At 39.7% G+C, this 25,347-nt stretch overlaps 1 protein-coding gene across 3 annotated transcripts in view; it reads right to left on the bottom strand.

The window, feature by feature from the left end:
* POLA1 (DNA polymerase alpha 1, catalytic subunit) overlaps positions 1–25,347 on the bottom strand; it is a 306,641-nt gene that overhangs the window by 164,151 nt on the left and 117,143 nt on the right. For all 3 annotated transcript variants that reach the window (XM_065900491.1, XM_065900493.1, XM_065900494.1), the window contains 5 exons: positions 12,736–12,768; positions 11,913–12,005; positions 10,513–10,718; positions 8,560–8,692; positions 1,653–1,784 (listed from right to left, as the gene is read on the bottom strand). In XM_065900491.1, the coding sequence (XP_065756563.1) occupies positions 1,653–1,784; positions 8,560–8,692; positions 10,513–10,718; positions 11,913–12,005; positions 12,736–12,768 (597 nt within the window). The remainder of the gene's footprint in view (positions 1–1,652; positions 1,785–8,559; positions 8,693–10,512; positions 10,719–11,912; positions 12,006–12,735; positions 12,769–25,347) is intronic.

The following is a 25,347-nucleotide window of genomic DNA, read 5'->3' as shown; positions in this document are numbered from 1 at the left end:
AAGCAAATAAGTTAACACCCAGCACCAGTCGAATGGGAAAAGGGTTGAAAATACATCAAATTGGATTTAGCATCAGCATTTTGAGCTTTTCTTACATCAGTAAGACCCGAGAAGAAGAAATCAAAAGACCTCAATATTCAGACATCAAGGAATATAAGCTTGACTTTTGACATACATTGATCATAGGACCATACATCTCCATTCCAGGTTTAGCCAAAACATAATTGTGGCTTGATTTCATTTTTAGATGCTATTTCAGAAAACCTATATAATTTTTCAAAGTTGTATGTTGCCATCTGCTCCTGTCATTAATAATCTTAACAGCTTTTCCATGTATGTGAATACCTAAGTGAAAAAAAAAAACCTAGCCTATTTACCAAATCTTTATTTGCATAATATGAAAATTGTTTTTTTGAGATGAGACTTGTCAGAGGCAATATGCAAAGCACATTAAGGGCTTGAGCGAGTCAGACATTTATGGAAATATTTTCCTGCAGGAATTGGCTTTCTGTAACAGTTCTTAATCAAGGGTAACCCTAGGAGGGAGACAGAGTCAAGTGCTGATTCCTGTCCATGTACTTAAATCATTTGTTATGTACATCATCTACAGTACCAAGCAGATATTAGCAGATGACTTCTACATTTTGAAAAGGCTCTCTGATTGCAAACCACATTGACTGTACTTTGACAAAGATCAATCACATTGAAGTTTAAGGCTTATCTAATTTCTTTTTACTGTAACAACAAAAAGCAATATTTAATTAATTAAAAAGAACAGTCTTATTGAGATGAGTTATGCCTTTTGGTAAACACACCACACCATAGTAACTGTAAAGAATCTGGGTAGACGCTTTGACTCTGACTTTTTTTTTAAGCAGGGAGAAGGGATGAGACCCCTCCTTTGTTCCGACTGGAGTTAAGCGCTTGCAAAAAAAACAAAAAAACCCCACAAAACCAAAACCCTCTTCTGTTCTACCCTTTCTCCCTATCTCTGACTGTTAGAGGCATGCTACTCTCAAAAGAAACTGGTCAGCGGTTTAAAACTGTTCCAGAAGACCTAGAGGTTCCTGAGAGGTGTCTCATGGAACAGGAAGAAGACAAGAGGTGGGTTCTAGGCCCCCTCCACTCAAAAAAAAAAAAAAAGGACCTGGTTAGATAATCTGTGTTTTCTTCATAAGGTATCTTTTTAGGACATCTCATCTTTCTCCATAACCATGCATTTTGTATTTTTTTTCAAGTAATTATTTGAACAGGCTAGTGAAAACTGCATTTACTCTCTTTTGGTAGAATAATATTCAGAATCCAAACTGCTGCAAAAGGAATGATAAAGGACTACTGCTGGATATACAAGCAAACTGGCAGACATCTTCATTCAAGTTAATTTCAGATTGAAACAGCAGCTACTGTTATATACCTGTCTCACCAAAGTAATTTCACTCAACCAAAACACTAGTCTCAAATGTTTTATAAAAATTTTAATAAAATGTCATACCCCTGACTAATGTTTTTAAATGCTGCAAAACCAACCAAGACTAAACCCTCTCTTTACAGCATCAATTATTTGGAAGAGTACTAAATAAGACACCATGGAGAGATGGATTTTACTATGGGCTCGGAATTGGTGTAAGTCTTATTTATTATGACAGTTTTACCTGACAGATGACATACGACACAGTATCTCCAGCTTTCACCTTTCTGCCTCCTTGAGAATTTATCCAGAGGGCAACATGTACATGAGGTAGGCTTTTTTTATCAGGATAATCCTGGGGATCCTTTGTCAACGCCTAAGAGAAAAAGAGGGAACAAAAAGCCCCAAACTTTAAAATAAAACTCTTTCTCACACAGACATACACTAAACATATCTCTGCTAGAATCACACCAGCCACATAAACATAAAAATGACAGCAGCTGTATGTAGAAAACACTGCCACAGGATCTTCAGACATTCTATCCTCAAGGCTCCTCTCTCCTTCATTTAGTAACTAATATGACCAGATATAACCCTGAAAAAAAAGAAATATGAGTTTCTGGGCCATGGCACAGAATACTAGGATATAAAGATTCAGACTGTGAATTCAGTCTTCTATGCAGCCTTAGAGTTCCTCTTAATGTCTGCAATTCTCTCACTGAATTAACTGATTAGTTAAGACGGATGGATAACGGTTACTCTGACTTAATGATCTGTTTCTCAAAGGCTTCTCGAGCCTAAATAAATCCCTAAGGCACCAGAAATCACTGGATTTACTCACATTGTCAATTTAAGCCCTCCAAAGGCAGAGTGAATGAGTTTTTAACAGAAAGTAAGCCCCACGAGAGCAGGAACACGTCAGCCTTGCCCACAGCTGCATTCAGAGGGCTCAGAACGATTCTTGGTGTGTAGCAGCAACCAAATGTTTGCGGAAGAAATTATTTCGCTCACTCTGCAATAATTCACTAAGTTCAAGCACTGTAAAGTACTGCAAGATGAATAAGACAGTCACTGGTCCTAAGTCACCTGCCATTAGCAGACGATTCCGCATTCCACAAAAAAACTCTCCAAAATAAGCTACATGTGCCAGAAGGGAGTGGTAAACTAAGTGTTACGGAGAGTTTAGAGAGGCAAAGATTGCTACCATCTGAGAGCAGAAATCATGGAAGAAAAAAACGAACTGGCACATGAAGGAAAAAATAGATTTTAAGAAAAGATGACGGGGCAAGAACATTCAAGCAGAGGGAAAAAGCAAAAGTTAAAAGCAAGAGGTGAGAAAAAAAAAAACACGTCTATTGGACTGGAACTTAATATGCACAAAGGGAAGGGGTGGGTTTCAAAAGACAAGAGGAAGGACAGGGAATAGGGTGCTCCATGTCTAGATCACCTAAGTGTGGTCTGCAGACCCCTGGGGGTTAGCGACACCCTTTCAGGGGGTGGAGAAATCAAAGCTATTTTCCTAATAATACTATCTGCACTGGTGACATAGAAACAAAGGTCAGTAAAGGTGCTGACGCCTTATAAACATGAACCTGGGCAGCAGCACCAACCTGTACTAATACTCATTGTATTCGTCACCATGACACGCTCACAGTTTTTTTAAAGTTCTTGACCCTTGAGTAGAAAGCTAATATTTTGTGTGACAAAATGGGAAGTATGCCCAAGGCACATCTACAGCATACTCAAGAACGAAGGATGCTCGAGGAAATGCGTTTGTGCAACCATTTGAGTTGCAAGCTAAACTAGCTGCCTTTCTCAACCCAATTTTTATTTGAAAGAATGGCAGGCCAACTACTGTTATTCTAACTTGAGTACCTGGCAGACAATCACTCAAAAAGAACCAAGCGAGCCTGCCACTTCAAGGAAAACACCTGACAGTATATATTGCCTATGATAATATTGAAGCTATCAAGCACAAATCAGAATTTTGGAAATTCTGTTTCCACTCCGGTGAGCTTGACAGCTTTCCAATACCTAAAGACTCTTCTGATGAGTAGGAATATTTTAAAATGTGGTTTTTGTTAATATACAATGAGATGTATCAATATTTTGGAAGATCTGTAAAACTCAGGGAACCAACATTTAATAAATTACAAGTGCATAACATCACACATGGGTAAAAGATCCATTCAAAGTACCGCACAGATGAAAAGATTTTAATGTAAGAATATGAAAAGTTCATTGATATGGTTTCCTATTTCCACAATACAAATAACCTTGAAGACAATACCACTTCTAGAGTACTGGTGTAGAATCAAAGAAGAATACACACAACTATCTTTAAAAATTACTGAAATACTTCTTTTTCCAACTACATATTTGTGTGAAACTTGACTTTCTTCCTATGCTTCAACTAACACCACACATCACAACAGATTGGATGCACAAGCAGATATAAGAACGCGGATGTCTTCTACTAAACTAGACGCTAACAAGATTTGCAAAATAACACCATTCCTCTGGCTAATTTTTCTTTGTTTTGAAATATACAGTTATTTTTCATGAAAATATTTTATTTTTGTGGGACTTCTCTGGCGGCACAGTGGTTAAGAATCCGCCTGCCAATGCAGGGGACACGGGTTTGAGCCCTGGTCCGGGAAGATCCCATATGCCGCGGAGCAACTAAGCCCATGCGCCACAACTACTGAGCCTGTGTGCCACAACTACTGAAGCCTGTGCACCTAGAGCCCGCGAGCCACAACTACTGAACCCACGAACCACAACTACTGAAGCCCGTGCGCCTAGAGCCCGTGCTCTGCAACGAGAAGCCACCACAATGAGAGGCCCAAGCACCGCAACGAAGAGTAGCCCCCACTCGCCGCAACTAGAGGAAGCTCACGCGCAACAACGAAGACCCAACACAGCCAAAAATAATTAATTTAAAAAATTTTTATTTTTGTAAACATATAATGGGTTTACTGATATTTTTAAATAAACTAATAAATGCTTTTAAAACTTTTCAGTTTTAATTTCTAACAGTAAATATCAACATAAGCTACATAAACAAAAGCTCTTGCAGTCCCCAACTATTTTAAGAGTGTGAAAATGTCCTGAGATCAGGAAATCTGAGAACTACTGTAGTAGAACAAAGCAGGTCCTCAAACGTGGCTGCACATCCCCCTGTTCTATACACTTTCTAAATCATACACTCAGTGTAGGAGAGTACCTAGAAGCCTCTCTAAGTATTTAAATCTTCTCAAACCTGCATTATGCGAAGTCTTGATTGACTTGGACGGGTAATACTGCATAGAAATTTTAATCAATATAACTCTACTTAAGAAAACCGTTATCTTCTTCAATTGACTATACTTCAGTGCAATGTTAAGAAATTCTGAATTTCATCTGACATACTTTCCAATTATTAGATTGGGACTATTTGGGGACTTCACAGCCTAGTTTCAGAAGGGTTGATTTTTCAAAAAATGCTTCCTGGTGGTTTAGGCTCAAGTTAGCCAGGGCTATACAAATCAGCTGTGAAGTATTTTGTGTTACTTTATGAAACATATTTAAGCTAAAATTGTGGCAGTTCAGAAAAATCACACACAGTGTTTTTCAGTTGCATTTGGCAACAAGGGCTTAAATCTCCACAAAGGTAAATCTCACCACTTCACCACTTCACCCCTCCACCCTATGCTAACCTCCCATTTTCAAGCCCACCAATGCCCACAAAATCAATCTAATCTAATCTAACCTAATCTATATCTTATCATAAGACCATCCACAACCAGTCACATACATGGACTCTTGGATTCCACTCTCCTTTGCAAGCAACAAAATGTAAATACTGATTTACTCACAAGTTTTAAACAGTACAGGTATTCAGACAAATGTTAAGACAGTCACTCTTGATATATAAAAAGCTTAATGTAAACTGACACAGGAATAACTATGATATAGAGAGCCCTTTCATCAGAACTGACTCTACCTTCATCGACACTGAAGAAATTCTTCTTCTTTACTTAAAGAAGTATAAGAGCATGTGACAGTAAATATGTTTGCTAGACCATTAACATCTTGAAAATACCAACCAGGTTTTGCTTATTCTACTTTATATCCCAGAACCTAGCACTGTGCACATAAGACGTACTCCATGTTTGATGAATGGATGATTAAACAGGCAAAGGAATTCTTTTAATGCTCACTGAACAACTATTATTTGCCAGCTACTATGCCAAGTGAAATGGAGAATCAAAGACAGTCGGTTTCAGTTCTGCCACACGAAAATATATGCACATCCCGAATCACACTAATTATTAACTAGTATTGTTAGTAATAATAAATGTCACTTTAAGTTGATAACTATCGAAGCTGAGTGATGGCTACATGGGGGTTCATGATGTTCTTCTCTTTACTTTTAAGGTTTTTTTAAAAATTTATTTATTTTATTTATTTTTTTATTTTTGGCTGTGCTGGGTCTTCACTGCTGTGCGCGGGCTTTCTCTAGTTGCAGCAAGCGGGGGCTACTCTTCGTCATGGTGCGCAGGCTTCTCGTTGTGGTGGCTTCTCTTGTTGTGGAGCACGGGCTCTAGGTGCATGAGCCTCAGTAGTTGTGGCACGTGGGCTCAGTAGTTGTGGCTCATGGGCTTAGTTGCTCCTCAGCCATGCAGCATCTTCCCAGACCAGGGATCAAACCTGTGTCTCATGCATCGGCAGGCAGATCCTTCACCACTGTGCCACCAGGGAAATCCCTTGTATAAGTTTTAAATTTTCGATGATAAAAACTTCAAAATAGCAAGACTGCACAATGTTCCTGAGAACGCAGGGATGGCCGGTGTGTCCACGCAGCTAGGTTTCTCTGCACACTAGTAACACTGTGCCATCACCCACAGGAGGAGATGGCGGCCTGGGCCCACTACCCTAGGGGACACGTGCTCAGTGTTCTTTTGCCAATAATGTGGTCATGTTTGGACTCAGCCTTCCAAATTCATGCCTGGAACCCCGTGCAACAGAGGACTCACATTTCTAAGAAGGTAGACAGTGTCAGGTACTCAATCTGCAGAACTGATACAAAAATTGATCAAAGCAAGACTGAAATAGTAATTCTTACTTATGCAAATTTTTGAGAAAGAGACAAAACAAAATCTGAAAGGAAACCACTTTCAAACGTCCTAAGTGATTCCATGCCAACAGGCATGCGCTGCATCACATAAAGGGAAGAGCTAGCGTCAAGGCACATGTCCTCTTATATTACTTATTTCTAATTTTTTGTACTTTTCATGTATAAATGAATGCCTTCTTTTGTGACATTAAAAACATCACTGTTAAGGAGTAGGAAACAAATGACTTAACTAAGAATAAATACAAATCGTAAGGATACGCATAGAAAATATTCATTCTCTCTAGGAATCAAAGAAATGCAAATTAAATCCAGCGGTAAAATACTGTTTTGTATCCATTTATGGTAGCAATGTTTTATTTAAATATCACCAATGATATTATCACCAATGAAATGTCACTTCTATAGTACAAGGAAATCTGTGGTGAAACTAGCACACACATTTTGTTATTATCAATTAGTATCACTTGTATAAAGCAATTTGACAAGAGACACAGATACTCAAATCTTTTGACTCAAATATTTTACTTCAAGGAATCTAAACAAAGGAAGTAATTCATCCAAAAGCAAAAAGACAAACGGGGACTTCCCTGGTGGCACAATGGTTAAGAATCTGCCTACCAATGCAGGGGACACGGGTTCGAGCCCTGCTCCGGGAGGATCCCAAGTGCCGCGGAGCAACTAAGCCCGTGCACCACAACTACTGAGCCTGCGTTCTAGAGCCCACGAGCCACAATTACTCAGCCTGCGAGCCACAACTACTGAAGCCCACACACCTAGAGCCCACGCTCAGCAACAAGAGAAGCTACCGCAATGAGAAGTCCGTGCACCGCAATGAAGAGTAGCCCCTGCTCGCCACAACTAGAGAAAGCCTGTGCACAGCAATGAAGACCCAACACAGCCAAAAGTAAATAAATAAATAAATGTACTTTAAAAAGATCATATAGTAATTTTTAAAAAAGACAGGAACAAGATGTTCAATACAGTTATTAACAATAGCAAAAATAAATAATGTAATAATCAAAAATTTTAATTAAAGATGTAGCAGTGAAATATAAGATTAACATAATGATTTTTAAGGTTAATACAGAAATGTGGGAAAATCTGTATACGTTAAGTGAAAACAAATCTCAAAATAATATACACTGTAATTGCTACCATGTAAAACTGTTTTATAGAGTAAGGTAATGTGCAAAAATGACTGGCATTACTTTAGCATAGGGGTATTTAGAACGAGTTTTAATTCTAAAACTTCCATTTAATGCCATCATTAGATTCTGTTTCATTAAAATTCTTTTTAGTATGAGTTTTGACAACAAAATTTATGTATCACAAAACGGGTAAAATGGTATTTGCAAAATTACCTTTGGAATATGTAAGGATACTCTGTTTAAATGGAAAAAAAGAAATCTATAACCTAACATCTTGTACTACACAGCACTTTGGGAAACCAAGATTTTCTTTTTCAAATTAGGTAAGAAAAAATATTCCCTGTTTTCAACAACTAAGACTATCCATAAAGAGAAACTATTTATATAGTTTAAGAAAAAAAAAGCACAAGTGCTTTGAATATACAGAAAGCGCTGGCACCACCTTAATTCTAAATAACAACGTCTAAAAACGCCTTCTGATTATAAGTACCCCTAAGGATCACCTTCTGTAAAGTTACACAAACACACGCTCTCTGTCTAAGCTTACAGGCCTGTCCCCCAAACAACTGTAACTTAGGACGACGATGACTAAGGCAATACTCCCAAGTCCCTGAAACATCAACTACATCACTCCATAGAACCTCTGGACACGAGGCTTCCGTGAGGAACGGAGAGAGAAGGCCCCAACTGCAGACAGGGTAGTGTCTGTGGCTGGGCGAGGAAGAGTGGTAAGCTAATGCGCAGTCTGTGAGATGGTCGTTAAGCAGCTTTCATCACTAGCTAGAATTTATTTCAACTGCAAGAATGAGGTGGTTTTTCAACTATCTGAAGGAGGAGAAAAACACATGGCAGCAGCTGGATTCAGCAATAAATGCTACATTTACCTTGTTAATTTCAAACTGGCTCACTGGGACACTGCCATTTAGCACATTTTCTCCAATTTCTATTAACCTCTTCTGAATGTTTTCCACTATAGTGTCCCGGCTTTGATCCGAAAGTATCTGGCCAATGACAAAGCTGCAAAAAAAGAGACGGATTGATTTTTTTAGTATCATACTTTATTAATAAAGGAGAGAAAGGAAGATAAGTGCCATTAGACTAACATGTGGACAAGAGCCATACTAAAAGCTAACATGACAGTTAATGTCCAAAAGCCCATCACTATTTGTTTTCTAACATTAACTCTGTCAAAGGTTTATCAACCTTGGAACATCAGGTTTGCCCTTAAACACACAGACCAGCCCCCTCCCCCTTTTTTTAACGTAGCGGCTAAGGCTTCCCATTGCGTGTGTACAGAGAGCGGTATGAGTTCCATCATATTTTTATGCAATTACAAAAATTCACAAGCACTTGTGCTCTACTCTTAGGAGAAATTTGAGAACACAGATATTTCACTCTCCTCATAAAGCATCAAGATATTATCTCTGCCCGAAATGACTACAAGCTTAGGAAAGTAGGAATATGAAGTTCTTTATGCAAATCTTTTAAAACTCAAAGATTCCAAAGTTTTCTTTCTTCAGCTTTATTATATTTTTCAGTGTTCTCTAACCATATTGCTATGCCTCAAAAACTTCATGTTATTCTATCAGACCCAAAAAAAAGAGAAAAAAAGAAAAAGAAAAGGAGTAGGGAAGCCAATATTTTATCCATTTCTGAGAAAATGCAGAGCGAGGGTTTGACAGCTGCATTATAATTTGTCAGAAAAAGAACCCTGACAAAAACATTTGTATAGCTTTAATTACTAATACATTTCTAACTCAGAGAAATTTACTTCTATTATGATGCATCTTTTCTTAGAAAACACAAAGCTCAAGAGAACACTCTAATCGAGTCTATACAAAGTAGTTTCATCTTTGAGTACATTTGGGGGCAATGAAGCATTTCAAACTATATTTCATAAAAGGCTAACAGTGACCCATACTCAGATGATCAACTTTGCCTAATCAAGAGTAGTTTTGCAGAAGCAACAAATGCTCAATCTCCCAACTTGAAAGCAAGAAGAAGACTGGAAAACAAGTAAAAAATGCTGACATTCAGCAATACTAAAATTAATTTTAAATTTCACTTTAAAGAAAAACGTCCTTCTATTTTCACAACTGTTCAGGTTCACAAAACAGGAATTATCTGGAAAGATGGTACATAAACTACCTAAGGATTCATCTTTTTTAAAATGGGTGCTTTATAACTTAATGTGACCCTAAAAACAAACAAATAGGTCTTATTATCACAACCTTCAGTCCCAGATGTAAAACTAAGGGGTCGGTCATGACATTTATTATTTCTGAGGTACATACAGTATTTGAGAACTAGCACTTAAATTCACCGAGATTACTAAGAATCTTTACACACAAATGATATGGGCGGGAACAAAGTCTCACTACACGGCCCACTTTGAATCCCAGAACATTTTAAGCCACAACACGGGGACACCTTAACAGTTGTGACCCTAAGGAGGTGCTAGGAACATTCAGGAGCACAACACACTGCACATTCTAAAAGAAACAGTAAAGCAAAACAAACCAAAAAGAAGCCAACATCGATGAACCCAACTCTGTAAGCATCTAAAATGTGAAGGCTTACCCTCACCATGAGTTAAAACTCGTAAGATGTATCTTATAGCAAGCATTTCTTACTGAGCGAGTTTGGCTTTTTCTAAGTTTTAACCCACCTGTAAAATTCCACTCCAAATCAGTAAGAACTGTTAATATGCAATGATAACAATAATAAAAAAGAAGTCGTGTCCTTGTGCTTGGCAGAATCAAAGTGTTCTCCATACTGTTAACGCTTCAATCTTTTTAAAAACAAACAACAAAAGCAAAAACGAAAACTGAACTCACTTTCCAGTGTCTTTAGCAAGATCACACCAATCTCTTCTAACTATATCTAATCCTTTCACCTCCTGTTTGGTGACGTAATTCCCATCCACTGTTGGCTCAACAACCAGAGCAGCGTACTTCTTTTTCTTCAGCAGTAGCAGGGACTTGAAAATGCCATCAATGTCTATTTCAAGTAGTTTATACAACTTATTCACTTCACTTTTCACCTGTGAAAATTTCAACCATTAATGCTAGCTTCTCAAACATCTAATAGGGAGAAGATAAACATGCTGCAAATTCCCAAGAGTTCATCTAAACAAAACTAGAAGTCACATAAGACTAGAAGGCATTCATTCAGGTTATACAGAACACGGTATTATGCTTGGTATGATGCAAGAACTTTGAAGAAGCGCAGGAACAAAAACAGATAAAAAGATAAACAAAGAGACAATAATATAACTATATCACCCCACTCAACCAAAGGACAAAATTGGCAGTGTCAGCCCCAGGAAATTTATGAAGATTATGAAATACTCTGTTTCGAATCTAAAAACTAAATGCGTAAGTACTTACCTTCAAACTACTGACTTAGAGATTAGATAGCCCAACAACTAGATACATGGCCAGTAAAACTCTGACTATTAAAATAATGTCTAAGACCTCCCTGTACCTCCCATAGCACCTTGGCTTTAAGCAAATAACTACCTGCTGAACAAATAAATGAAACAGCCACCTGCTCTTTATTGATAGGGTCATGGCACAGACCATCACCTCCAGGGAAAATGCACAACTCTTCAAGGTCCAATGAGTACAATATGCCAAGCTTGCTCTTAAGTAAAGACTACAGTTCAAATTTCAAGCATTTTAGGGGGGAAAGGCAGGAAGCTGTTAGCTTGTAAGATGGTACCTTAGTTTTAGTTTATTGGGACAATATCTTAACATAGCAAGTGCTCAAAAAGCACTTGCTAATTGTGAACTGCAATTAGGAGGCTACAAATGATTACTTTTAAATGTCCCTTTGACTTTTCCAATATATTTTAAGTACTCCTGTAAAAATTATAGATATATGTATATATGTTGGTAGGTACTTATCCATATCTATCACTGTATAAAATGCATCTCAATACTACTAGAGACATAATTCTCCTTAAGAATGACAATGTGCTAGGTACTAATGTGGTCACACCTTAAACTTATTAAACTTAGACTGTTTTCAACACTTAAGGAAAAACCAATTTCCTTTGAATTTTGCCCTCAAAACAAACAACTGGAGTAGAGGTTAAGAAATATAACAGAGGATGAAGAATCGAAGGCACTAAGTTTATTATTATTTTCAGAAGGACACAGATGTACAGAAACCATGTTAGAAATAGAATTCACAAAAGCAGGTTAAAACAGATAATTTTATAAAATTATCTCACCTTGTTTCCCAATTTAAACACTTCTTCCAGATTGGTGCTATTGGTGTTGATCATAATTGAATCTGTATCTCCATAAATAACTTCAAGATTCATCTAATGAAAAGCAAATATCATAAAAGTTAACAACAAAAACACTGTGACCATCACGCACCCAGTGAAACTCAAGATTTTCCATGCTATAGAAACTACAGGTTCCGGATGATTTTTCAAGAGTTTACGTTTCTTCTTACCCATATTGTCACTGCACAATCAAAGACTAAGCCCCAATAAACCAGAAAGGCAAGCACTGCCATATTAAGAAAATCTCCCTAATTTTCTTATAACAGAGAGTGGAGTGGCAGGGGAAGTATCTAGTTTCAAAAAGATAAGAGACTAGGAAAGGGGGGTCTACCACTGTCCCACATGCTTCGTGGTCATGGCAATTTATGAAGCAGAAACAAAATGGGTTTTTTCAATTCAGGGGCACAAATCCGTATTAAATTCTTAACAGTTTCAAACAGTATTTAGTATAATATGAAGTGTCAAAAAAATCAATCATAACAAACAACACTAGAGCACATACAGTATAAAGGCCTGGAAGTAAGCTCTAATTAGCACTGTTACTAATTTGCTAGAAACACTCACATATAGGCTTCAAGCAGCGGCTAGATCATATCAGTGTTAGTAAAAGAAAAAGGCTATAATCCATTAGGAGGGATTATAAATATAAACCAGGCATCCTAAGAAGTCATTTCCAGTCTGGGTTACAATTTTCCTTGAATACAAAAACGTCACCAGGTATGATAACTAAGAATCACTGTAGGATGAAAATGCTCAGCATTACCTTCTGTACCATCTCTTTCGTATGCATCAAAATCTAAATGAAATAAAAAGTCAAGATTAATGCATTATATAATTACAAAAACCTAAATATATGCTGACAGAGATAGGTAACCCAATGATTTGTCATTCCCATATATTTTTAAAGCTCTTGATGGTTTTCTAACTACAACCCTCAAAACAACATCATCAACGTAATCTAAAAATCAGTTTGCCTCTACACTGACTCTTAGGCAGAGATACGTAAGCAGATTTGCTGTAAAGATCTATGTAAGATCTATGTAAGCAGATCTACATAAAGATCTATCTTTAATAAATATGAATAAAATACCCTGTTATAATATGGCATAAAGGCAAACTATTCTTGCTATTAATATTTAAATAGAACTACACGGCTAACAAAAAGCTTGACCAAGCATTTCAAATCCAGCAATTCTTACGGTATTCAGGATCTTAATTTTAAAAGTTAAAAAAAAATATGTAGATCTTTACTATATATCCCTGGAGCTAGTACAGTGTCCCGTGCAAAGGTGGGGCTCAATAAACATGCAGTAAATAAAGACAAACAGATATAGTAGATAGTATCTGTAGATAGGTCTGTCCCCAGGCCTACGCAGCTATAAGACTAGAAACATACAGGTTATAATGTAGTTGTAAATAAAAACAGACATAAATTATCTTGGACTAGATCAGAAGTAAAACATATTTTACAAGTGAAGGCCTCTTCAAAGGAGTAATACAACATCCTCAGCACTCAGTATATGTGTGTATGTGTAAAATATATGGGCAAGACGCTCTGCTATGAGCATCTCGTGCATTTCTTCATTTCATTCTCTAAGGGCCCCAAGACATCCACTATTAATACCGTTATTTGTTAGATGCAAAAAACAAAGAGAAGAGAATTAATTTCTCCTAGTAAGTGATAGAGCAAAGATACAAACACAGGCGCTCTGACTCCAGAGCGTGGGGCCTGAGTCACTGCACGCTATTGTTTCTAGACAAGCATCCATCTTTCAAAGCATCAATCTAAACCAGAAGTCACCCTTCCAATGACCCAGATAGAAGATTTACTTCATTTATATTTCTTTTCCCTACCTCCAAGAGTCTTTCTTGTCAACTAAGCTCAAACGTCATGGTGTTTCTGTCCTTCTTGTCCTTTATATTACAGATCCCTGTAAATCCTGGCCTTTGAGTGTCTTTTATATCTACCCCGTACGTTCCATTTCCATTGCCCGCCTCCTCTGTAGTACTGTCTCCCAATGTTGTGCATGAGTTCAGTGTCATATGTTCTTGGGAAAGGAAGACCTTCCCCTACCCTGGGGGTGGTGAATACTGATCAGGCTAACCAATGGTTTCCATAGTGGCTGTACAGTGGAATCACCCGGGGATCTTTTTAAAAAATGCCAAGAGCTGGCCCCAGCAATTTTTTTTAAACAGCTCTCAAGATTATTCTTACCTTGCAGGCAGGGTTAAGGACCACTGGACTAAGATAATCATGGTAATCCCAATCTTTTTTTTAAGTTTTTTTTTTTGATGTGGACCATTTTTTTAAGTCTTTATTGAATTTGTTATAATATTGCTTCTGTTTTATGTTCTGGCCTTTTGGCCGCAAGGCATGTGGGATCTTAGCTCCCCAACCAGGGATTGAACCTGCACCCTTGCACTGGAAGGCGGAGTCCCAACCACTGGACTGCCAGGGAAGTCCCTGGAAACAGTTTTTAGCTGACAGTTTGTCCCCTACCCAACTAGACCACAAGCTCCTGGAGGTCAGAGCACATGTTTGCGCTTCACATCTAACAGGCACTCGAAAAACTGTTGGCTAGTTGACTGACAGGTCTCATAGTAATCCCAATCACTCTTCTACTAGACACTAAAATCCAGTTAACTCATAAAAAACATTCACTCTCTTCCACTTCATCTTCATTTATTAACATATAAATTACAGGGAAATGCACTGTGGGAGAATACCTGACAATTCCTTTGGGAAAAGGGCAATAATGAGATCAACCCAAGTCAAGTTAATCATAGTGAGGACAAAACTACTTATCATGAGTTCTCTTCAGCCTCTGCCCCTTCCACCTTGCTAGGCTTGGCTTTCCTCATCACAACGGACAACCCCACCAGGTAAGCATTCCCTGCTAAGTACACCACCTCAGAAGCAATCTGTCAACCTTTGACTCCAATTCCACATATGCACTAACAGATTTCTTCTGCTCTCCTTTTGCACTGTGAACCAAACCTACTATATCATCCCTAAGAGCACCTCCAACATGAAGTGTCGACGTTCACCTTTCAGATCCACCACCCACCCTCATGCTGTCCTTCCACCAACTCACAACCATTTCCACACACAATTTGAGGGCTGCTACTAAAATGAGTTCCCCTTTGGTGGCAGAAACCTCTCAGCGGATGCTTTGCAAAAAATGATAGGAAACTAAGCAAACTATAAAGACTATACATACCGCAACTGCTTTTTTCACCTAATACTTTATTTTAGAGATTATTCCATACCCACACATAAAGAGCTGCCTTATTCTTTTTTTAACGACTACACAGTATTCCACTGTACGACTCAAGCATGATTTAACTAGTGCTGTTAATGAACGTAGGTGGTTCCTAATCCTTACCTTCATAAACACACTTTAATAAATAATCCTTATATACATGTAATTTGCCAATCTGCCAGTAATGAGATAAACTCCTACAAGAGGGCTTATTGGATCAAAGGTTGTGTTTTTACATTTTTGATAAATATAGCCAAACAGGTCTCCAAAGAGGTTGTACCAATTTCTGACAATACTTTTAACCACCATCTTTCCTGTGGGTTACCAAACTCTTTATTATCTAGCAGAGGCCCTGGTACATGGTAGCTATTAATGAATATCTGTAGAATGCTGAATGAATAATCCTGAGGAGTAGGCGCTATTATAAACCCCATTTTACAGATGAGGAAAACTAGGCTCTACGATTTTGCCCAAAGTAACAGAGCTAATCAACAGCTTGATCTGGAAGCTGGACCTTATGTCTCATTTTCTTTTCATTGTGTTTCACTGCCTTGTTAAAAGGCCCATACCACATGAATGTTCTGGAAGCCAACAATCAAAAACTTATATATTACAGATATTTTCCCCATTAAGGAAATGCATTTAAATAAAAAGCCACAGGTATCCTGAAAGGTCTACTGGACACAAGGTACAGTGATTACAAGATAACCGTTCATAAGTTCACTTCACAGTGACAAGCCTAATATTAAAGCTACCCATTCTGACAGAAAATCACTTTCTAAGTGCCAGCAGCTAGAACACAGGGCTACAAAGGCTTGCTAAATTCATTAATAAGGCAGTCTGCAGTTATCTGATTTCACAGCAACACCTGCATATTTATCTACTCATTACCAATTGGATGATGGAATTTTTTCAAGCACATTTCAAAAATCTGCCAACTTCAAGTGTAAAAAAATAAACTTTGTGGTTAATTTTTCCCTTAACAAAGTACAGCTGTTGAGAATAATTGTTCAAGATCTTACCCTGTAATGTCAACTGCAGCAGAACAAAGAGTATTTAATTAGCAAATCTATCCAGTAATTCAACACCTATTATATAAAATGCCTTCGTGATTTTATTCAGGATAATTTGCTAAGAGGGTTATTACTGACATTCAGATGGAATTTAAAATTCCTACGCAAGTCGAGTCATAATAGCAGTAATGATCTCCCCAATCAGGAGATTCGGTGTCACACAAGGCTCTTGCAATGCAGCAGCCGATTTCCTGACTTCTTAATTCCTGGGCTCAGCTCAGCGAGAGCCCTTCATGCCGGTATTTCAGTCAGCAATACATCTTTAATGGGACTCTATTAAAATAACTAGAACAAAAATGACTTTTTTTTTGGTTAAAAAGAATGACAGCACTGCCATCATATCAATCATTGCAGGCTTTGCAGAGCAGTGCCATTGGGGGAAAAGAGGAGGGGGAAACAGGAAAGGAGTGGGGCTGGGGGTGGGGAGAGCAGTCATTAAAATAACACGAAAAGGTGTTTTAGCCCCAATCTGAGCCTCTGAAGACTGGGGAAGGATGGTGAGGACTAAAAAGGAAACGTGAAGTGTATTTCAAAAATTGCTTCCTAAAGAAAATAATGTGTTCAGGACCACACCCATGATGCGGTTTACTAAGCACAAAGCATGTTTGTCGCACCAGGATAAACAACAGCAGCCACCTAAGACCAACCACGACTGAGGTGTGTGGTTACAGGTTCTCCTAACGAGGCCAGGGTCTTTATTTTTTGTTAGAACAGAATACTAGTGTTTTGCCATGCATGCATTCAAAGGTTATAAAATGATTTTAATGGTATTACAGACTAAAACAGTGCCTTTTTTTTGGGGGGGGGCTCTGTTGGGTCTTCGTTGCTGTGCGTGGGCTTTCTCTAGTTGCAGCGAGCGGGGGCTACTCTTTGTTGCGGTGCGCAGGCTTCTCATTGTGGTGCCTTCCCTTGTTGCAGAGCACGTGCTCTAGGCGCACAGGCTTCAGTAGCTGTGGCACGTGGGCTCAGTAGTTGTGGCTCGCGGGCTCTAGAGCACAGGCTCAGTAGTTGTGGCTCACGGGCTTAGGTGCTCCGTGGCATGTGGGATCTTCCCAGACCAGGGATGGAACCTGTGTCCCCTGCATTGGCAGGCAAATTCTTAGCCACTGCGCCACCAGGGAAGTCCCAAACAGTACTTATCAATACTAAATGAGAGAGAAAACACCAACTTCCCACAGTTAAAAAAAATAAAATTTCAAGCTCTTACTCCAAAAGCATACATCTATCATAGTAATATCTACTAACAAGAAACCCACTTTGATATCTGATGCAGAAACTAAACAAAATGGGAATCTTCTAAGATAAGAAAATGCTGGGTTAAGGTCAAATTCGAAACAAATAACGCACGAACAGAATGACAAGTGAAATCTCAAATGGCTTTAGGATTCTTCTGTTACTGATGACATAAAATTAGAAATAAACTGGAAACTTTTTGTAATACATTAGCATAATAGGGGTAGCAACATGAATGGTTTTGAAGGATGGGGAAGAGAAAAGTAGAAGAAATATAAATATTATGATATTTGGTAATCCAATCATTAAGCTTTCCCTATTCCCAGTTTCAGCAGTTTCCAAGCAGGACTCGGTGTTACTCAGTTCTCCTGCTTGGCAAACATCTTTTATTTCATCTTCATTATATTAGATCGCCTTTTTCCTATTTTCCTATTCTCTGTTATTCTTAGATATGTGTCTTCTCTCTAAGATGTTCAGGGAGCAAGGGCTATGGATTTAATAAGCACCCTACTTTCTGTCTCCTCCATTCCCATGACACTGGGCTCTCTACTGCCTTTAAACCTTAGCTTTACATTCTTTAAAACTGCGATAATACTACCACCCAGTTCCCAGAGCTAGGTGGTAATAAGAAGAACCGTACACTGAAAACATGCTTTACAAAGATAAAACGTTATACAAATACGAGTTAAAAAAACTAAAAAGTCAGGGGTCTGAAATCTGAATACTGGTTTAAAACTGCCAATTACTAGCTAAGTGATTTGCGAACAAGTTGGTTTCCCCCTCTAGGTCTTAGCATCCTCATTTATAAAATTAAGAGGTTGGGATTCCTCCCAGATCTAAAAATCTAGAATTCAAGTTTGACAAGTAGCAATATCTCTTCCTTATATATGGCTGCTTTGACTTTGTACCACACTCATTTCTTTAGTGTTATGAAAAGGAGGCACTAATATATCCAACAAAGACAACTATCATTGTAAGACTATATTGCCATATTCTAGATTGCTTCTGAAGGCCACTTGGTCGTAAAATAACTAGAAATACATAAGCTCTCACGAGTTGTCTGCATATAACTTTATGCACTTCATTTAAGTGGGTGGGCACATTTACAGTATATAAAACATCTGACACTTTGTCTTGAGATAACCCTGCTCCCCTGCTCCGGGAGAATACATGCACACCTACACACACACCTACACACACACCTACACACACACACACACACACACACACACACACACCAGTGTTTCTCGTCCTCAGAACTACTGACATTTAGGCTGGATAATTCTCTGTCATGGAAGGCTGGCCCTGGCCTCTACCCACTAGATGCCAGTAGCATGCATGCACATGCATATGTGTGCACAGACACACACATATACTCTTCAGTTGTGACCAAAATTTTCTCCAGATATTGCCAAATGATTCCTGAGGAGCATAACTGCCCCTGGCTGAGAATCAGTGATATTATACTGATAACTCAACATTTTCTCTCTCCAGGCCCATATTCAATTGTCTGTCCCACAAGCATTTATTCTAAATCCCAACCATCTCCTCCAAACCTTCACCAGCTCCAAACATAATAAATGGCCCCTCCAACTAAAACATGAAGTTCCTTTATTTTACAAGGAACTTCACACCACCAGAAAAGCCTCTCTGGCCTCCCCAATCCAATGATACTAATGAGAATGTTAGTTCAATGTAGGCCCCAAATTATTCTGTGTAAATCACAGCATACAACTCTATTAGAAAAGGTAAGATTAAGAAACTATAAGCAGGGGCTTCCCTGGTGGCACAGTGGTTGAGAATCTGCATGCCAATGCAGGGGACACGGGTTCGAGCCCTGGTCTGGGAAGATCCCACATGCCGTGGAGCAACTGGGCCCGTGAGCCACAACTACTGAGCCTGCGTGTCTGGAGCCTGTGCTCCGCAACGAGAGGCCGCGACAGTGGGCGGCCCGCGCACCGTGATGAAGAGTGGCCCCCGCTTGCTGCAACTAGAGAAAGCCCTCGCACAGAAACGAAGACCCAACACAGCCAAAAATAAATAAATAATTTTATTAAAAAAAAAAAAAAAAGAAACTATAAGTAAATTATAAGCAGAGATCATGTCTTTGCCATTAAACCTAACACAATGCCTGGCACGTAGCAGTAATTCAATGCATATTTATTTCTCAGGCTCTAGTAAAAGGAGGCAACCCCAAGTGGTCCAGCGTGAGAAGAAGAAAAGAAGCAAAGCCATGGATTGATAAATGCACCTCCACAACGACAGGACCCTAAAGCTGGTTACAGGAAGCAGCTATTAAACCCACACACAGCACGCATTTAAATGCTAGCTCTTTCCATGCAAGAAATGAACAGTAAATCAGTTTTAATTCCACCTTCAAATACAATGCATGTTAAATAAACAAATATTCACTGAAGAGAAATTAATTTCTACCCCAGTGATAAAGGCCCGTTAATTATAAACTTAACTGAAACAGTGTACCTCTCCCATACAACTCGTTTCCAGATAAACTGATTTTGTTTTAAATCCTTAATTTACAACATAACCTTCTGGTAGCTCATGTGTAAGGAATATAAAACACGTTGACTAAACAAAGCTTTCTGAAAGGTTTCCCCTCCCCAACAGACACATTTAATGATATTTATGAGTATCTTTCAATTACTGCCGTAAAATCTGACAGGGCCCTAATTTTGATCTAAAAAATTAAAAAACCACAAACTACGGCGCTGAATATGTGAAATGAAAACTGAACTTCTCCCTTGTCTTCTAATTTCTTGCCCTAAAATATTTACTCATCTTGTGGATTTTTAAAAATCCACTTTACATTTTGACTTTTAAAAGACTGTTTTCACCTTCAAAGAAACCTTCCCTTCACAACATTCTTATGCTCTATTCCTCCTCCACTCCAACTTCCAGTCTAGAAACTCACGTCTTATATGTTTCACTCGCATATATGTGCACTATTGCCATACGTGGGATTATACCTGACACAGGAGACTGGAGAGCTTGTAGAGCTGGTTTTAAAGCAAACTTGAGCCAAATCTACTCACAGACACAAGAGATCAAGTACGAGCCTACATTCTTAAATATTAAATCCTCAGGGGGAGAAAAAAAATCCCTCAGACAACAAGATTGAAACTAGAGCAGGAGATATTGACCTAAGGTCAAGAAATCCGAAAATCCCCGAAACTGTAAGGAGAAATTTGAATGTGTGCCTATATGCATTTTTCTAGGAAAAGGGTCCATGTGTTTCATCAATTTTGAAATTTTGATTCATTTAAGTATAAGTATCACTGAAGATGTTCCAATTAGCCATAAAAATAGAGCTTTCTGATTTCCTGGAATTCACATAATGTCCATGAGACTAGAAAAGCCCCACCCAAAGGTCTTGCCTCTTGCTTTGGAGCTGGGTATTTTCAGCCCCTTCAATGTATTTCCCTCACAGAAGAACACAGACATGTCAAAAGGCACCAAGATTTGGTTCCCTGATTGACTCCTCACATAACTCATCTGGGGAGCTAATGAAGACACGGCCAAACTATGTCCGCCCTGTAGTGAACATCGGCACTCAGGCAAGTTTCGCACAACCCGATGAAAACTGACTCCAAGTGTCTTACTTCAGTAATCACTTAGACGGAATGAATTTTACATTAGTGGGATCAAGCATGCACCAAGCCTCAGTGGAAATGAAAAGGGCTTATAGTAATAGGATTTATAAATCCACCCATTAGGTTAATGGCTAAATGATTTACATGTAACTTTCTCCCCCACTCCGCCCTCCCTCACCCTTTAACTCAGTAAAAACTATGCTTGGCATTTTCCACTGCAGTGCCATACACAAACGAAATAGCCTTTCTATTTTGGGACATTCTAATTTCTAATAATGGCTTGGGTAGCTACCATTAACTCTTTCAAAGCACAAATAATTGACTAATAAAATTAAGTATTCTATAAGGCCTGAAAGTGCTTAATTGATCATAATTGTCTATTTGAGAAGAAGGCGTCAGGCTGGCTATGCTCAGATAATGAAGTTGGGCAATTCTGAAGCACTGCAATCAAGATAATACTTATGGCTAAAACGGACATTAGCATTTTCCAGAATCTGCAACATTTTCTTTATAACTGAGGTCATGAGAAAATGTGACGTTAGCCTCACTCTGAGCTCCTGGCCCCCACAAATATCAGATTTCACAGGATGCCACTCATCATCACTAAGCACCTGGCCTGAAGCTCAGCCGTGGAAGAGGACCTAGCTGGTGGTCCGGAGGACAACCTCAAGCTGCAGTGACCAAGGCGCTGCTGTCACCATTTTGATGGAAGCATTGTTGATTTCCAGAAAGCTCAAGATTAGTGTGTGACAAGATACTCATGGGGCTGTCCTTCATTATTCTCTGCCTCCAGGGAGGTCAGAGGAGGGAGAGCTTTTTAAGCTCAGTACCTGGAGGGGACGAGGGGACGGGGGGACGGGGGGACGGGGGGACGGGGGGACGGGGCGGGGAGGGAAGGGACGACTCCCTCCCTCAGTCCCAAGGCTAAACACAAAATTCTGTTCTATAATGACCATACTTTCTACATGCCCTCCCACAGCAACTCTATTTCTTATAAAATGGTGTCCCAGGCTTCCCTGGTGGCGCAGTGGTTGAGAGTCCGCCTGCCAATGCAGGGGAAACGGGTTTGTGCCCCGGTCCGGGAAGATCCCACATGCCGCAGAGCAGCTGGGCCCGTGAGCCATGGCCGCTGAGCCTGCGCGTCCGGAGCCTGTGCTCCACAGTGGGAGAGGCCACAGCAGTGAGAGGCCCGCGTATGGCAAAAAAAAAAAAAAAAAGGTGTCCCATGCTCACCCTCTTTTTATTAGAAGTTCAGAAAACAGATTCTAGGAGCTAGCTATGATTAAAATATGGAGGGCTCCCACTACAAAGAAAAATCTTTCAGAAAGATGGTCTTGTTCTGGGGAAATGTGATTGTGTCCACCTGTCCAGAGATACATGCATTGCACACATACTCAGGCATGCCTCCAGAATGTCCCTCTACATTTAAGGATCAATCAAATAATGTGTTCCCATTTATCAAACACTTTTTCTCCTGTCCCATCATCCTCTATGCTTTCTTTGGGAAGAACTCAGAAATTTTTGAAAGAAAGATAAATACCAAGTTGAGAAAAGTTATTTAGGATGGAGATGCAGAATATGGAGAGGACAAAATATCAACATATAAGCTATAAAAGATGTGGCTGATCACTGTTATGGAAAAAAAAATCCCCTTTACTTCTGAACTTCATTTGCATTTCTACTCTCTAATCTGGCCAAGGCTCAAGAATCTGATGAATTCTAGGAAGCCCTGTTATTTTTTTTGTTTAGAACCTCAAAAAAGAAGTTATCATTCACTCATCAACAAGTATTTCCTGAGCTGTTCTTATGTGCTAGGTAAAAGGAACACAAAGGTGAGTGATTCAGACATGATTCCTTCCCTCTAGAGCATGTAATATCTAGTGGAGAGAACCAAATAGGCAACTGAAAAAAAAATATGCATACATAATAGGGGCCTCTGGGGTGGGAGTTAGAGAAAATTCCTGAAAGCAGATTGTCAATAAGGGGAAGGTGAGCTATACGGAATAACAGGATAAGGGGGACAGGGGAAGAGTGTGAAGATCCAAAGGACAGAGGGGAAACTCAATGGTGATTGAAGAAAATTAAGCTTTCAAAAAATTTTTTTAAGTTTTTGTTTGTTTGTTTTTTGCCACAAGAAGAAAATAAAAAGTATGGCTGAGGCTAGAATGCTTGGGAAAGTTGGGAGAGGGCAGGAAAGAGGCCCAACTGTGAAGGGCCTCATAAGCCACAGTAAGGACTTTTAAGGAGGGACAGAATCAGATTGATAGTTTAAAGAGGTCTCTCTGGCTATAAAACTTGTGGAGAATACATGTGGAGGAGTGGGGGCAGGGGTAGCATCCAGGAAGAAGTAACGAGGCTTGAATAGCATAATAGTCATTGCACTGGAGAGAGAGAGAGAGAGAGTCATGGGTGTTTAGGAAGTAGAATCTACAAAACCGGGCAACTGGCTGGATTTGGGGCACGAGGAAGAGACAGGAGTCAAGGATGATACCCACATTCCTGGTTTAACAACTGGGGAGGCAGCTACTCATTGAGATAGGGAATCCGGGAAGGGGAGCAGAGGCAGAGCGTTTTGTAGCTCATGAATATGCTATGCCTGTGGACAACTCAGTGGAGACCACAGGGAGGCAGGTGGAAGCAAGGATGCTCAATAGAGGGGATGTGGCAAGTTTCAGATGCAAGAAATCCAATGCTCAACAGAGATGCAATATATGAATAAATCAAAGCAATGGCAGCGGGCAGACAATAACAGAGCCCATCAAAACAGATGGCACAGTTCATGATGGGGAAGCAGGAGAAAACCGAGACGAGGCAAGCTGGCACCCCAACCACAGTAATGGTGCTCCGTGGGTCTCCTGATCCCTCATTCCTCCTCCAGCACCTTCCTTTCCCTCCCATCTATCAAATCTCCGTTCTTTCTGTCACAATTGGCAGGTGTCACACAAACCAGTGGCCACTGGCAAATCTGACGCAGGCTGCCACAGTCAGACAGCGAGGCACCACACGCTGACCTTTAACGAGAACGATCCCAACAGGTGGCTAGCGCCTAACACAAATAATTGTATTAAGCCTCCGAACAAGGTCAAAAAGGGGGAGCACCTTGCCTTTTCATGAGCAACCAAAGCAGCTACCAGCCGCGGCTCAAGAAACAGCAAGCAAAACCTCTGCGGAGGCTCCCCTCCTTGAGGCGGCGATGGGCTCAACAGGAAGACGGAACAGCAATCAATTCACTTCACAAGGGAAGAGCCTCCCATTGCTCCAACATAACCATCCTTTTCCTGCCTCTCTTCTGCATTTGGGAGCGGGGAGGGCTCCTCCCTTATGTCAAGATAGACGCCATTTGTTAGCAGTTCCGGTTCACAGTCAGCCAAGAAAAGAAAAGGAGTGATGGGGGAAGGGCTCCCCTGTTTCCAAATAATATTCTCCACACCCTTTGAGAGAAACTAAGTCATAAGTGATTAATTCAATTGCCTTTGTCACTGATTTGATAACATCAAATATCTCAGAGTTCTCATGGACCTCTGACCTCAAAGCTAGCCACTGTTTTGACAGAACAGACAGCTGTAGCTCGGGGGTGGGAGGAGCCTGCAGAACCTCCTGAAAGAAGAGCACCTCATCAGGGCCCAGAAATTCCACTGTGTGGGAAGAAGCCAGGAGCCTGCGACCTGCTGTAGGACCCCCTGTGCCGAGCTACAGCCTTTCTCCCTGACATTTACATACAAAAAAACAAAAACAAAAACCTTTCTTTCCCCTGGAGACAACCTCCTCTCCTCCCACCCTCTTAAACCTTGTGACTGCAGATGGCATGGCTAGGATGAGCCACAAACCACTGGCATGTCGGTCCCCAGATAAAAGAATCCAAGCAGTAGATCAGATTGCTGTCAGCTGCAAACGAGCCAGCACTTCAGCTGCTTCACATTCTTTATTTTTAAATGGCAGGATGGTCTCAAGGGCATGGTGGCCTGTCACACAAGAAGAGAATACAGATTTTAAAAGACAAAACCAAAACCCTTGAGGGTGCGCAGACTCACCCAAGATTGAGAACTGAACAAGCACTTTAAAAAAGGGCATACAGCAGCCTTTTACAAACCAGTTCTGAGTGTTTCTCTTAGTGACCTGGTGGGAGAAAGCTGACTACAGGACAACAACAATAAAAAAATCTAACTACAGATCAGTTCTTACTCAATGGGACTAACAG

This window comes from Phocoena phocoena, chromosome X, assembly GCF_963924675.1.
Source record: "Phocoena phocoena chromosome X, mPhoPho1.1, whole genome shotgun sequence".
NCBI lineage: Eukaryota > Metazoa > Chordata > Mammalia > Artiodactyla > Phocoenidae > Phocoena > Phocoena phocoena.
Note: the sequence above shows the minus strand (reverse complement) of the source record. Positions and strands in the feature narration are given on the sequence as shown.